We start from the raw sequence: 16708 nt of genomic DNA on the forward strand, positions 1-16708 counted from the left end.
TCTATATTCTAGACCTTGAGAGCCCTATCTATAACATAAATACCAAGAGGTTCAAGTCAAATGACATGAACCAAACCTACCTCTTGCACTGTCGCATAGGTCATATAAATGACAAGCGCTTATCCCAGCTCCATAAGGATGGTTTGCTGGACTCATTTGATTTTTAATCATATGAGATATGCGAGTCATGCCTACGGCAAGATGACCAAGACTCCCTTTAGTGGGCACAGCGAAAGAGCGACTGATTTGTTAGGACTCATACATAGTGATGTATGTGGCCCTTTCAATGTCGCTGCTAGATGCGGTTATAGATACTTCATCACATTTACTGATGACTTCAGTAGATATGGTTATGTGTACTTGATGACACATAAGTCTGAATCCTTTGAAAAGTTCAAAGAATTCAAGAATGAAGTACAGAACCAGCTTGGCAAGAGTATTAAGATACTTTGATCAGATCGAGGTGGTCAATACCTTAGCCATGAGTTTCGTGACTACCTAGCTGAGTGTGGGATTCTATCCCAACTCACTTCTCTTGGAACACCACAGTGGAATGGTGTATCCGAAAGGAGGAATCGTACCCTATTAGATATGGTATGATCTATGATGAGTCACACAGATCTTCCGACATACCTTTGGGGCTATGCTCTAGACACGGCAGCTTTTATACTCAACCGAGTTCCATCCAAGGCCGTGATAAAGACACCATATAGGATATGGACTGGGAGAGATGCCCAGGTGTCTTTCATGAGGATTTGGGGTTGTGAGGCTTATGTTCGACGTCAAGTCTCAGACAAGTTAGGACCCAAATCCGACAAGTGCTACTTTATTGGATATCCCAAGGAAACTAAGGGATATTACTTCTACATTCCCAGTCAGCACAAGGTAGTTGTGGCAAAGACTGGGGTCTTTCTAGAAAGGGACTTTGTTTCTAGAAAGACTAGTGGGAGCACGTTCGATCTTGAAGAAGTTCAAGAAGCGAACAATAGTACTGATGCCTCAATGGAAGTTGAACTGGAACCACAAAGTGTTGTGGATGATGTTGTTCCACAAAGAGTTGAGGAACAACAACCAGTTCAAGTAGACATACCTCTTCGCAGGTCTGATAGGGTACGACGTCAGCCTGAGAGATACTCATTTCTCTTGTCTGACCATGATGACGTTGTGCTCATAGAGGATGAGCCTACCACTTATCAGGAAGCTGTGATGAGACCAGATTCACTACAAGAAAACAAGGCTTCAGAGACGAAAAATTCCGTCTCTGATAGTCATTTTTCCGTCTCTAAAGAATATTTGAGACGGAATATTCCGTTTCCAATATCCGTTAGTGAAACCCCCGTGGCTAAATTTGATACGGAAATATTCCGTCTCAAATTTCATAAACAAATTAAAAATGTGTTTGTGAATCTTTTTTTATTTGACCAAATGAAATTAATTGAAAATATAAATTCTGTTTCTAATTTTGTTTTAAATCCGTCATTAGTCTGTCTCAAATTACCTAAAAAATATAATTTTAATTTGTTTATAAATTCATTTATAAATTCTGTCTCAAATTTTGTTTTAAACTCATTATTAATTTGTCTCAAATAACATATTAAATATAATTTTAATCGGTTTATAAATCCGTTTATAATTTTATTTATAAATCTATATATAGCTCCATTTTTAAATTTATCATTAAATTTATATTATTATTTATATTTATCATCTACATGATACTTTTAACATGCACACATTTCAAATAAATTTAAAATTTTTAAAAAAAATAATTTCTAATACAAAAGTATCATAAAATTAATATTGAAATAAGTAAATATTCACATCATCTAAATACATTTAACCATTAATCAAAGATAACATCAATATTTAATCTTTATTTCACTTATCACGGCGCTCACGGGGACCAGATCCTCCTGGATATAAATGATTTGTATATCCCACCTCTTAAATCATTTTACGAACCATCTCTTTTAGATTTTCTTCTCTTTGCCTACCTTCCTCGATAAGTTGTTCTTCCCTCTATCTATTTTCTTTGATAACGAGTTCCAATTTATTTTTGCTTTCAGTAATTTCTTCCTCCATCCTCTTGCTAATAGCACACATGTCTTCAATTTCTTGAGATAATTCCTTGTTCTTCTCATGAGAGCACATTTCATTGGAATTTCCATTCTATGATCTTCTAAAATGTTGATTGCGTCCAAATCCATACACCCTCCCCTTACATGGGTCGCCCACCATATCACACCATGATTTGAGATTGAATGAAGGTCGAGTAGACTGATCATCAACATTTTGTCTCTCTTTATATTGTTCCTGTCCATATTACAAGAGCTTATATTAGTTTAACAAATATAAAAACCAACAAGTAAGAATTAATATAAGCTAATAGAAAATTAATGAATAATTAATTATGTTGACTTACACTAACTCGAGCTGATTTGTTATCCACAAACTCTCCAATACCTTGCTTTCTTTTATGCATTCGTTCAAAAACCTCAAATTCATCCACATTTCGTCCCAAATCTTTTTTCTACAATCATACATAATACATGTCAATATAAAATAAAACAAATGAGATACATTGAATTTATATCTAAATGTCAAATATATAATAAATTTATCGAATGTGTAAATTAATGGAATAAACATGTTAGAAAAGGAGAGTTACCATTCTCTCATGGTGTGATCCAAAAGAAATTGAATCCCCAGTATGCTTGGTAATAGACTCATCCTTCGCTGTCATTTTATTCTTCCGTGCAATTTCACATTTGATCTTGTGATCTTCTTTATTCCAATGAATTTTAACCAAGTCATTCCATATATTAGCTTCCATCCAATCAGGTCCTCTACCTATCATATCTAATATGTCTGGTTTCCTTCCTAAATCTTCTTGTGCAGATGATAATGCTACTTTCTTAGCCAAATGAATGGATGCCCTGTATCTCACTTGAATTTTCATTCCATACCTTTTTCATTTCTCTGTCGGTAAAATTATCTCAATTATATCTCAACTGCATCAAAACAAATAAATAATCAATGATTATATATAATATCATATGTGAATAAATAATCAATGGCTGCTCTAATTAAAAAATGTATTACTTACCTTAAAAAATTTCCAAAGTAAATCTTTAATATCATTAGGCACCTTTTTCCACGTTGGCCATACTCCTTTAATCACTCCTTTTATATCATTTGTAATTTCACGAGGAACCTCATTTTCGACAAATCTAAAGATAACAAAATTAAGAATATTATAACAACAAAATTAATTTAATACAAAAGTATCAAAACTTAATAAATTTAAAAGGTTATATGACTTACTTATTCATAACCACATTTATTTGAGTCCGTTCATCAATATTGGTTGGAATTTGAGACCCGTGATTAGGTCCTCTTCGTCGAACTACTGATGAACTATCTTCTTCGCATCTTGCATCATTAATCACGTTATCATCTGAAATTTGTCTTCCCACCTCATCCTATGACCAAGGAGAACCAGGAGAACATGAGTGGAGACAATGGACTTGTGATAGACTTTGTTGGTGAAGCAATTAACTCATACTTTCTCTACGATTGAATAACATCAAACAATCAGACAGATTGCGATAAATTAGAAGCATATTGCTGCATAACCATACCTTTGTTCCACACATGTTAATAGCGCCTCCAGATAAGCTTCCACTACCAACTATACTTTCACTGTCATTAACAAACATTCGCTCATCTAGCTAAGGATTGCATCTTCATAATCTTTCTCTAAGATAAATATACTTGACTTTAATGACTTTTCCTCCAAGAGGTTATCAAAATAAGTCAAGCCATCTATAACATAGAAATAACTATTATGACACAAATATTAGAAAGTGTATGAGGTAAAAGAGCAGTAAAGATGGCTTAAGACCTGTGTCGATATAAGCCAGACATTCATTCCTTGCATTTGAAGCTTCTTGTGGTTTTTTTTTCAATATGCCCACTATCAAGTTATTTGTCATTTCCATTACTCCTCGCAGTTTGCCCTCTGAGGCATCATATTTTCTAGCATAGAGAAGCTAAAAGGTTGACTCCCTTATCTGACCGTTTAGCTGAAAATGGAATGCCATATTAGCAATCACAACTAAGATGAGAAACAGTATACAAATAATTGACTCACAATACTGGAAACAAAAAAAAAGGTACAGGATGTAATTACCAAAGATTGGTGAGTCTTGAATACTAAATTTCCTGATATGCTTGGGCTAATGGAGAATAAGTATAGCCTACATGGGAAAAAACAGTAATAAGGAGCTTTGGAAGTGAAGAAAATGTTTCTACAATAAAATACACTGGCATAGAAGTTTGAAATATATGTTCCACAGACTAACCAGTATAGAAACTAGTCCATTAGTACATGCCACAAGATCCTTGAAGCGTCCAAGTGCATGTATAAGAGAGCTAAAAATCATAGCCATCCAAATCGATGGTAATCAGAAATATAACCCTTTTCACAAGCAGAAATTGTTGAATCATGACCACTGCTTGTATTAGTTTGCATGAATAACTCTTGGTATGATGGTTTATACTTTATAGTACCTGATCCATCTCATCATGATAAGTTTACTTGAGATTATATAGTTAACATACAATAATTACAACTATGACAATCTCAATCTAGAATTAGATTATATAAGAAACAAGAACATAAAAAAATCAAGTTTTGTTACTGCTTCAATTGATGACAACTTGTATGCACAGCAAGAAAACAACAATATTAAAACATTGTTATAGTAATATCTTGTTGAAAAAACAATTTTATTAATAAAACAATAAATAAAAAAAACATGACCAAGGCCACGGCAGGGGAAAGACAGCAGCCAAGACGACCAAGGCAACCAATGTGGTGGCTGCGGTAGTGCCAAGGTAGCAACCAATTAGGTCGTGCAAGCGACTAGCTTCGTGTGCAACAGCCACCGCGCGATTAGGTCACACGAATGACCTCGATCGCATGAGTAGGACACAACTGGTGTTGCACGTTCTAGAACAGAGAAGAAGGCTGGAAAAGAAGAAAATGAGATACCTGAGCTTAAGCTTGTTCGGTGGATCGTAGAAAGAACACCGGAGAAGAAGATCGCGTGCGCCTTAAGCCGGAGGGTTGTGCGTGCGTGATTTGGAGACAGAGAAGAAGATCGCTTGCCCCTTAAGTCAGAGTCATGCCTGTCTTAAAGCCGTGCTTGATTTGGGACCGGAGAAGAAGATTGCGTGCAAGCCGGAGGAGAAATCGTGTGCGTGAAGCCGGAGGAGAAATCGTGTGCGTGAAGCCGGAGGAGAAATCGTGTGCGTGCGCCGACGAAGTAGAAAACGCGAGTGTGGGATTTAGGAGAGAAACGCTCAAATAGGTTTAGGCTTTTTTATTATTTAAAATAAAATATATTCATAATTACTTAATAATTTATTTCTCATATTATATACTTTATAAACAGATTTATTTTCTGTTTAAAACAACTTTAAACAGATTTACAAACAAAAACTAGTTTCGTATCAAATTTCGTTGCTAATTCGTATTTATTTTTGTTTATAAAAATTAATTTATAAATTTTGTTTCTAATTTATTTTAAAATCCGTTTTAAAATTTTTTTCTATATTATTTTTTTTTAAGTTAAACGAAATAATATTTCCGTAGCAAATCCGTTTATAATTTATTAAAATTTAAAACAGATTTTTGTTCCGTTTTAAAATTCTGTTTCTGATATCCTATTTTCTTGTAGTGATTCTGAGAAATGGCTAGAGGCCATGAGATCCGAGATGGAATCCATGTACACCAACCAAGTATGGACTTTGGTTGATCCACCTGAAAGGGTAAAACCCATTAGGTGTAAGTGGGTCTTTAAGAGAAAGACTGACATGGATGGACTTATATATAAGGGTCGCTTGGTAGCTAAAGGTTTCAAGCAGATTCATGGTATTGACTATGATGAAACCTTTTCTCCAGTAGTGATGTTTAAGTCCATTCGGATCATGCTTGCTATTGCAGCTTACCACGATTACGAGATCTGGCAGATGGATGTCAAAACCGCGTTTCTGAATGGAAACCTACTCGAGGATGTGTACATGACACAACCTGAGGGTTTTGTAGATCCACGGCATACTAGTAGAGTATGCAAGCTGCATAGGTCCATTTATGGACTAAAGCAAACTTCTCGGAGCTGGAATCTTCGATTCGATGATGCAATCAAACAGTTTGGTTTCATCAAGAACGAAGATGAGTCTTGTGTCTACAAGAAGGTTGTAGGGGATATAGTTGTCTTCCTCATATTGTATGTGGATGACATACACTCATTGGGAAGGACATCCCTATACTTCAGTCTGTCAAGACCTGGCTAGGGAGTTGCTTCTCGATGAAGGACTTAGGTGAGGCATCCCGCATTCTAGGGATACAGATCTATAGAGATAGATCTAAGAGATTGCTTGGCCTAAGTCAGAGTACATACATTGACAAGGTACTCCTACGGTTTGCCATGCAGAACTCCAAGAAGGGATTTCTGCCGATGTCACATGGCGTGAGTCTTTCGAAGACTCAAGGTCCCTCTTCTAGAGAGGAGAGAGACCGCATGGATCAGATCCCTTATTCCTCAGCCATAGGATCGATCATATACATCATGCTATGTACTCGACCTGATGTCTCGTATGCTTTGAGCATGACGAGCAGATACCAGTCAGATCTAGGTGAAAGTCACTGGATAGCGGTCAAGAATATTCTTAAGTAGTTAAGAAGGACTAAAGAATATTTCTTGATATATAGAGGCGATGATGAGCTAGCTGTAAAGGGTTACAGTGATGCTAGCTTCCAGACCGACTAGGATGACTATAGATCGCAGTCGGGGTTCGTATTTTGCATTAATGGTGGTGCTGTCAGCTGGAAGAGTTCGAAGCATGACACAGTAGCTGATTCTACAACAGAAGCCGAGTACATTGCTGTATCAGAGGCAGCAAAGGAGGCAGTTTGGATTCGCAAGTTCATCACTGAACTTGGGGTGGTTCCTAGCATTGCTGACCCCATTGAGCTCTATTGTGACAACAATGGAGCTATAGCACAGGCGAAGGAACCTCGCTCACACCAGCGGACCAAACACATACTACGGCGCTTCCATCTCATTCGAGAGATCATCGAGAGAGGAGATGTGAAGATTTGCAGAGTACCTATAGAGGCTAACATCGCAGATCCCTTGACCAAGGCTTTGGCACAGAGGAAGCATGAAGGTCACACTAGGTCATTGGGGCTTAGAGCCTACACTGATTGGCACTAGTGCTAGTGGGAGATTGTTAGCTAGAGCCCTGGAGCCAATCATTTGATGATTGTATTATGGACTTGTTGTATCATATTCTATATAAATAAAGGCATTTGGTTTTTGGTTATTATACTTACTTGTATTGGTGCCAAATAAACTAAGTATAATAACGTCCTTGAGTAAAAGATTCTTACCTATATCAATGGGTTAGCTGAACCGATAGTGAGATGATATAGGGAACACTACTCTTAATCATTCCTAGTCGAGTATTAACATTCAGGGACAATGTTTATGCAATAAAACTAGCATGTAGGTCAACTCGATGACTTGATCTCACAAGTCATGGATATAGAGATATCAAGTTGACACATGGGTATACATTAGAGAATGTATACTGAATGACCCGCCATGAGAAAGTATCATGGATCGTTATATGAGTGTCATATACTTTCTCATGTGGCTATTAATATGACTACTAGTCCTTAGACCTGAAGTCACCATGGATCCCTACATAAGGAGTTATGTACTTTGGTTTCGTCAAACGTCACCCGTAACTAGGTGGACTATAAAGGCGATTACTGGGTATGTAACGAATTATGCAGAGGGATGTGAGTGATGTAGATGAGATCTACCCCTCCTATATAACGGGAGTGACATCGATATTCTTAATAGAGTGAGACCACGAAGTGCATGGCCATGCCCAAATGAGTCAATATAGGATATTGAGCTCATTTGATTTAGTGAGTCTACTTGGAGTTCAAGATTTAGATTGATTAGAGGATGACACAGTCTATGCCTCATATTGATCAATCTAGATGTCTAGGATAGAAGGACACTTGTCATATTTTGTGAGGAGTCACAATTAGTAGTCACAAGGTGATGTTGGATCTCAACATTCTTGTAACTTGGGTAGTAATGATGTGTTGCTAGATACCGCTCATTACTTATGCTCCTAAATAGGTTTACGGGCATTGCCAACGTTACAAGAACCTATAGGGTCACACACTAAGGACAATTAGATGGAGATTAGGTTCATATGATGAACCAAGAGGATTAGATTCATTTGATGAATCAAATTGGATTAAGAGTAATCCTAATTGGGCTAACTTTAGTTGGACTCAAGTTGATTCATGTGTTCAATGAGTCTAATTTAGATTATGACTCATTGAATCAATTTAATTAAATGAATTAGATTCATTATATTAAATTGGCTTGAATTAAATGGTTGGATTAGATCAACTATGAGAGAGATTAAGTCAAGTTTGACTTGACTTGAGAGGAAGAGAAAGAGTCAAGTTTGACTTGACTTTTTGCCACATCATTAGTGAGTTGGCAAGATGTGAACCAATGATGATGCTCCACATCATCATGATTAATTAAGTAAGATGCCACCTCATGGAGGTTACAATTCTTCACTTTAATGGCTACACATTAATTGCACTTAATGCAAAATGGGAGTTACATTCTTTTGAATGTAGCCGGCCACTATGGTGTGGTGTGGAATGAATTTTTCATTCATGTGTGCATTCACTCTCTCTTCTTCCTCTCAAGCTCTCCCTCTCCCTCTTCTCCTCTCTTGCCGTGACCTATCAAGGTGCTAGCACACCTTCGTTTAGGTCTTCTCCACCTAATTAGTTCGTGTGGATACTTCTAAAGGAGTATCTATTTTGATACTCTTGAGATCCGGCACCGTTTGGACGAGCGGGAACGCGAAGGGCTTCGCTTCAAAGGTATAACCCTTTTTCATGTAGATCTAAGAGTAGATCTCGATAGAAACTCGTATTCGTTATTTTTCGAAATTTTTCTTTGCTCGGATCCGTTGGCTTTGGGGCTTTCGGGGTTTCCGCGATCCGAAAACACGATTTTTGCGGCCCGAAAAACCCAACACTATCAACAAATTGCTAAGATCTAGTATTATTTGGTGACAATATTCTTATCAGAATGATGGTACCAAAACACACACTCAATTTCACGTATTTTTTTGGTTTTCTTAATTTTATACAGTCTCTTTCTATGCATTTTGGCATATTGAGATTGCATCAGACCGTTTCTAGCCTATTTCTATAATTTAATGTGGTTGTGTTATACTCAATTTTGTTAATCTGACAGAAAGATTTGTTCAATCTGATCAAAGCCCATTGATTGTATCAGATTATTTTTTGACATTTTTTTTTATGACATGTGATACGGCGCATGATAATGGGGTCGGATAGTGGACGTGGTCGAAAATCAAGCTCACGGGGCGGTCAGAAGTCAAACTCATGAGGCAGTCAAAAGTCAAGCTCACGTGGCGGTCAGAAGTCAAGCATACGTGGTGGTCAAAAGTCCGACCTACGTGGAGGTCAAAAGTCCAGCCTACGTGGAGTTCAAAGGGTCAGGTCACAAGATGGTCCTACTCGGGCACAAGTGGCATTCCGGAGTTAGGCCTACGTGTCGGGTAGGAACTCGGAAGCCAAGGATTATAGGGCAGGATTTATAAACTTACAGCGCAAGATACACATACCAAAGCATACAGGTCGGAATATGCAAGCCAAGGATTACAAATCAGGAATTATAGACTTACGGCGCAAGATACACAGACCAAAGCGTACAGGTCGGAATATGCAAGCCAAGGATTACAGGTCAGGAATTATAGACTTGCGACGCAGAATACATGGACCAAAGCGTACAGGTCGGAATATGCAAGCCAAGGATTACAGGTCAGGAATTATAGACTTGCGACGCAGGATACATGGACCAAAGTGTACAGGTTGGAATATGCAAGCCAAGGATTACAGGTCAGAAATTATAGACTTGCGGCGTAGGACAGTCGGACCAAAGCGTACAGGTCTGGATATGCAAGCCAAGGATTACAGGTCAGGATTTATAGACTTGCGGCGCAGGATAGTCGGACCAAAGTGTACATGTCAGGATATGCAAACCAAAGATTACAGGTCAGGATTTATAGATTTGCGGAGCAGGATACACTGACCAAAGCGTACAGGTCGGGATATGCAAACCAAGGGTTACAGGTCAGGACTTATAGATTTACGGAATAGGATACAGGGACCCAGGCGTGCAGGTCGGGACACGCAAACCAAGGACAAAACACGCAGAACATGATACACGGACCAGAGACCTACAGGTCAGGATATGTGGACAAAGGCTTACAGGTCAGGGTAAGATACGGAACAGGGTCGTGCATAACAGGCAGGACTTAAGGAACGATAAGCAAAGGCCTTGATTGGCAAGGCGGTAGGCGCAGGTCTGGATTTACTGAAATAGACCGAATAGCAAATGCAGGACGGGGCGTACAGATTTGGATTTATGAGACAACAAACACAAACCGGGGATTGCGCCAGGGAATGCAGGTCTGGGCCTACAGGTCAAGATTTACAGGTACGAAGACCTAGTCTAAGGTTAACAGACCAGTGCGGACAGGCACTACACGACAATCAAGCCAGAGAATCGTAACAACCCGTTAGAGAATAATCACCACCTGTCAGGGAATATGCTAACGGTCTGTAGCTCGTTGCCTCCTGATCCCTCCTCAGACAGAAGCATCCACTGCCATACAAAAAGGGAGGCTTTGTCTCTACGCAGGTACGTTCACTCGTCTTTTCATTATCGTCTTTTACTTTTCGTCTGTTCACTGTCCTTCTGGGGAAAAAGTACCTGACTTGAGCGTCGGAGGGTCTGACCCGGGGACTTTTTCCCTGGTTCTTGGTCTCTAACGTGAGGGCAACTTGTCTGAGTGTGCGCAAAACCCTCGCGTTGTTGTCCCCGTCATCACCCTCCGTCATCCACTCGTGGGAACCCTTCCAAGAGGTACCCGGTCACCTAGGTATCTCAACGACTTTCCGTCAACACCAATGACAATATGACTAATTTCTATCCGACTCAATTTCCGGACGAGATCAATATATTTTGTTGCATATAAAATCTGCTGTTTCTGTGGTTCTTTCTTACGGGTACTTTTTGTTTGTGTTTATCCGTTTCAATTTATGAATTATTGAATCTAAACTTTATCTAATCTAATGGCCTACGGATCACTATTTGTGTTTATTTTTCATATTCCAAAATCAGCTTCTCAAATTCACTAAAAAAATACATATTGATGATATAAAAAAAACTATTAGTAAAATGTGATCATTTATCACCTTAATAGCAATAAATTTATATTTGAATCCATCATCTTAGTTTCATAGCTACGGAGCCAATCCATCTATCTCTTTCAAAGTAAACCTGAAACTCGCTAGTACTTATACTCTATAAAGTCAATTTCTTAATCCTGTTACCGACGGATCTTACCTGCCTAAAATAGGCACGGACCGAGAACTCAGATCTTATGAATCCAATCCATTTTTTTCTTCTCTTCCGAAGCCCTCCAGTTACTCTACTCCCGGTCCGATGCTCTGTCTTTCTCTACCAGACATCTGCTTCCCTTTCGGGCTCAACTAAGAAAAGAGGGGCGCTGTTATTTGGGTCAGGATATTAAGTATGGAAGGGAGGAGCGGTATCTAAGGGAGAGAGTCTCTTATCACAAGAGACTCTACTCTACTCTACTTTCTGTATTGAGCGAAGCAAAGCCCGAAATTACATTACAAACCGTACATAGAATCGTCTTCCTCCGTTCATACCTCAGTTGTGAATGAAGGGTAGAGTGAATGGCCCGTGCCATTCACGACTGTTAACGATGAAATTAGCTGTATCCATCATTAGATGTTACATTGCTAATATTTTTCTTCATTATTAATTGACACTAAATGCATTAGTTTTAAAGCATCATCATTAAAGTACCGTCACTGAATTAAGCTAAATAATTTATGTTGTTCCTCAAAAGGACTATAATTGTTACTTTCAAAACGAAAATATATCGAGCAATAGATTTATATTATCAAAAAACACGACGGTTCAATTGGATGGTGGTGGGAAGAGCGAATAACGTTCATACTAATACATATGCCACGGCAGGCAAAGAACTTAAGCCAAACATACGGAAAGATTTAGGTAGACTCCAAATCAGGTCTCTGAAGCTACATTTCTGCTGTACTTGGAGAAGACACCAGTTAGTACAGTCCTCTCCTTGATTTTTAACCTGAAACACATTTCCAGAAACGGCTCATGCATTCATTCAAGCAAAAGGAACACGGACTAAAGAGACGTACCTGGCCATGGAACCTGGCAAGCTCGGTTTGTTACCCTGGACTTGATAAGTCTTGGTGGCCTTCTTACTTGAAGATGTTCTTTCACGCTGTTTACGAATTTGAGGCATAGATTCCTTTTGGGCCAAATCATTCCCATGTTCCAGACAACCAAGAACAGGGATGGTAACATGTCCAGGACTATTTTCTTTGTCCTCAAGGTTTGTTGAAGTACCGTCACAAGTTCTCTTGGATAACATGTCTTCAACATCAGACTTCTCTGTTATACCTATACAAACAGACCCATCTTCAATTGTTCTTCCATCTGAATCTTGTGAGACAATATCAACGTCAGATGCTCCAGACAACCCAATTCCCCCTTTTAAGGATTTTGATAGAGAAAACCTGACAGAAACATCTTCCTGAGGCTCAGACGAGTCACGAATACCACGTGTGTTTATGACGGCACATGCAATCTGCTTCTCCACTTTACCAAAGCACAGAGTTTTCCTTGAATATGCTTGTACGAACCTGAAGTGAAAGAAAGATGAATATACTTGACGACGGTGAAAAGACGTACAAACAGTGTTAAACATATTGAAATGTATGAATAGCAAAAGGTGATTATGCTCACTCCAAGCATTCCTCATAGCCCGTCTTTAGATTATGTGAAGGGAGATAAATCAAGGAGGGGTTAGCTTATAACCAACCGCCAAGTTGACTAGGAGGCAGGAGGAATTTTTTTTCCCAAGAGCATGTATCCGTTAAGAATTGATACTTTGATTGAAATGTATGAACATGAAACAAAGGAAAAGAACACAAATACGTTACTCATTAACTTGTTTACCAAGCTAAATAAAAAATTCCGTGTACTCAAGTAAATAAAAATAGTTCTAAATACCCCGGTAAAAAACAAGTACACATTATTCGATAAATAAATAGTTCTGCAAAATCTGAAAAGAAAAATAATAGTTCTGCATGATATGAAAAATAAACAATTCCACAATACTAAAAATAAACATTTTCACTTAATCTAGAAAATACACAGCTCCAAATAATCTGAAAAATAGATAGTTCCACATAATCTAAGTAGACAGTTTCAACGTAATTGGATAAATAAACGGTTCACATAATCGGAAATATATTTAGGTTTAAAAAAATGACTGTCTTATTCTATTCAATGGTTCATTTTTAACATTCACCAGTCATTTCGTGTTTTACCTTTTGCTCACCAAATATTGCTTCTTTGGTAGTAGTACATTGTCTAAAACCCTTCACTCATCAAAGATAGCTTCTTTATCGACAGCTCGTCATCCACAAGAATCATTGATTATCTCTTGGACAAACGAGCTCATCTAAGGCTTTGGTGGCTTCTTCCTCATGTGTCTTCAACCAAAGGATTATCTCTTGGAACTTATCCTAAGCAACTGTTTGTCCACCAAAGAATATTGTTGACATTTGTATTTTAGAGTGTCCTCAGTAATAAATGTTGACTAAAGTTCCTTACCCTCATCCTTAGTAACCCTTGTGTGTTTCTCAAGCTTCTTCAACTAAAAGTCGTTGATATCTCCACTCCTCGTTCTCAGCAACCAACATCAGTGACTTAATATGTTGACCAAGACTTTATGGCTTCTTCCCTTAATAGGTAGTATTTATTAATGAAGAAGCTGAAAAGGAAAAAAGAAGAAAAGTTTATGCTAGATTAAGATAATGATGAGGATAATGGCATTTTAAGTGGAGAGAATATGGAGTGATTGTGATACAATATAGATGCCTTTATATATATATATATATATATTTTAGTAATTCAAAAGATGAAAATTTTCAAAAAATTTAAAGGTATTAATTTAATAAAACGATCATTAGACACTTTAGTTATATAATGCATTTTATTATTTATAGCAATGTGTTTTATAAACTTAAGATTGATACAACTCAGCAAAATCACCAAAATAAATCATGATTTGAACCTCGATTTAACAATCTTAGTTGAGACTAACTCAGACCTTGCATTTATATAAGATTACGCTCATGAGGAGATTTTAGAAGATTAATTTTCTAGCTCAGGAATACAATATACAATCTAGATGTGGAAGGACAAGATAATTTTCAAGAATAGGAAAAGATACATGGAACACTTAAACAATCATCTCTTTTATTACAAAAATAGATTGTCAGAATCTTATTAGTTCTTCTCACATGATGGAAACTTTCTAGTTTATAGGCAGTGAAACCATAACTTCTTTGTCACATGAATCATGGGCTTTGCAAAAGCATCTAGATGGAAAGCAGTCGTATAGGTTGTTCCAATGCAGATTGATGGTGTGATTATATTCAATAGACTAACAGTATGAATACAAACTTTTGTTTGGAAGTACAACTTTCTTCATTTAAGATTCTAAGAATTAATGACATCTTTGACATGCATGTTGCAACGCCTGTCTTTATTTTCAAGCATAATGATTGATATAATGAGGAGCAAGTAACAGATTACTCAGGAACTGGAAGACTAGGAATATGAGAGTATGAAAGCTAAAAAAAGTAGGAATCCGGTGGGAACAATACTTACAAAATAATCTATCATGTTGAAAGATATTTACATGGACATGAATTAGCCAGACTTCCAGCATAAGAATAATATACTATTTTTCATACGAAAGGTTGAAATGATAAAGAAGAAAATTGTTGGGAGTTAATTATTGATAGTAATAGTTTCTAGTACCATGAGCAAAAGTTGCAGTATTGAAAAAGTTGAAACCAGGAAGGAGAACTTAGACAAGATATTCCAAGAGAAACAGAGCACCATCCCATAAATGAGCAGAAAAAGCAAGATCACCTTACTAATAGTAGATTTCCATCTTTGGTTAGGCCCTTTTGTAATTTGTGATATTGTAACATAATAAAGATATAAAAAGGAGAGAGTACCTATTAGCAGCTTCCTTAGAAGCAAGACATACAAATGCAAAACCCCTGCAGACAGGCTCGCGAGTCTTTTCATTCCCGATAACAGCAGGGCTTATACTAACAAGCCCAGGGAAGCCTCTAAAAGCATGATGCAGGTCTCTGTGAATGTTCTTCTTCCTGGGGAGGTTCCATATACGCACACGGGTACCAGGTTCAGCTTCATCTGCTGCTGCAAATCCCCATAAAGAATCAATATAAGCTTTAAAGGTTTTTAGCAATAGGATGGCATAAAGGTTTGAAATGTCAAACAGAGTAAGGGTTTTGATTCTATGTCAGAATGAGAATTGGTTTAGTGATGTTGAATTTGCACAAAGTTGAACTTATTATTTAAGCTTAAAGAACATGAAAAGCTGCCTATGAAGCCCTCTGACCAGTGCTATCAGAAAGTAAATTCTGAGTACTCTTTACAAGCAATCCAAAGAAAGTGTTATTTAAATAATAGGCCATGATAAAAGAAAGTTACACAGACCAAAACATACACAGGTATTAACAGCAGTCACAAACATAGAAGATATCATGGTTAAAAGGGTGACATTTATTGGTGAAATCATGTTACAAGTGATCAAGTTTGACAAAGTGGTTTTGATGTATTTGGCCTAGAGTTTAAGTTAGCTTAATGTTGTGTTTGCTGATGAGGTTTTGTTAAATGTGCAGGTGAAAAATTCTTAATAGGTGAGTTGGAAAAGTCCAAATAGATCAAGGTTGATCGGACAGTTGACACATAAAGTTCAGTGAGCACCAATAGAAAAGGAAGTCTAATAGGAGTTGATTAATGAAGTCCAAGTCACTTGACAAATGGTGAAGTCTAATAGAAGTTGGCTAACAATAAATCTAGATAGGTTAAGATTGATCACATACTCAGCAAACAGAAGAAGTACAGGAGGCAAAACTCTTAGCAAACTAAAGAAGACCCGGAAATAAGTGAACCTGGCATGTGAGTTGACAGATTATGAGAGAACCTGAAACCTTGATTTTGGATAGTCTTTTTTCTAGGTTGTTATTAATGTTGGCATGCAAATTCTAGCTTTAACTTCAATTGATTGAACAATTGAACCGACTCAATAGGCAACTAAAGATGTTCTGCTCGCAACCAATAGCTCTCTGTTTCACGTTGATTTAAGTGAGTTTAGTCGACTAATTAAAATAACTTGCTCTATATTTATTTTGAGTCAACAGGGCAATCAACTAAAGTGTTGTTTGAATTCAAAAATAAGATTGTTCATGTGAATCTGATCCATTGGAGTCTATGTGACAGGAAATGTGTTTTTGTCACTAAAGATCTATTCTAGTTGAGTTGACAAATAGGTGTTGAATAGACATAAATGGATTTGAGTCGACTTGATAGGTTTTGAATAG

General features: G+C 37.4%; 1 protein-coding gene and 2 long non-coding RNA genes across 4 annotated transcripts in view; all 3 read right to left on the bottom strand.

Annotated features, from left to right (window-relative positions):
* Positions 1–2243: 2243 nt before the first annotated feature.
* LOC121967659 lies at positions 2244–2724 on the bottom strand. The gene is made up of 3 exons (XR_006107826.1): positions 2669–2724; positions 2423–2530; positions 2244–2313 (listed from the first exon to the last, which is right to left on the bottom strand). It is a non-coding gene; the product is annotated as an uncharacterized LOC121967659 (long non-coding RNA).
* A 1295-nt stretch (positions 2725–4019) lies between these two features.
* On the bottom strand, positions 4020–4427 carry LOC121967704. Its single transcript, XR_006107834.1, has 3 exons — positions 4365–4427; positions 4193–4259; positions 4020–4085 (listed from the first exon to the last, which is right to left on the bottom strand). It is a non-coding gene; the product is annotated as an uncharacterized LOC121967704 (long non-coding RNA).
* Positions 4428–12118: 7691 nt separating this feature from the next.
* LOC121967225 overlaps positions 12119–16708 on the bottom strand; it is a 28588-nt gene continuing 23998 nt past the window's right edge. The window contains exons 2-4 of one of the 2 annotated variants that reach the window (XM_042517329.1): positions 15314–15518; positions 12413–12919; positions 12119–12342 (exon numbers count right to left, since the gene is read on the bottom strand). In XM_042517329.1, coding sequence (XP_042373263.1) covers positions 12267–12342; positions 12413–12919; positions 15314–15518 — 788 coding nt within the window. In that variant the 3' untranslated portion in view covers positions 12119–12266. Of the gene's footprint in view, positions 12343–12412; positions 12920–15313; positions 15522–16708 lie in introns of both variants that reach the window. The other variant, XM_042517321.1, reaches the window with a different exon arrangement.

This window comes from Zingiber officinale, chromosome 1B, assembly GCF_018446385.1.
Source record: "Zingiber officinale cultivar Zhangliang chromosome 1B, Zo_v1.1, whole genome shotgun sequence".
NCBI lineage: Eukaryota > Viridiplantae > Streptophyta > Magnoliopsida > Zingiberales > Zingiberaceae > Zingiber > Zingiber officinale.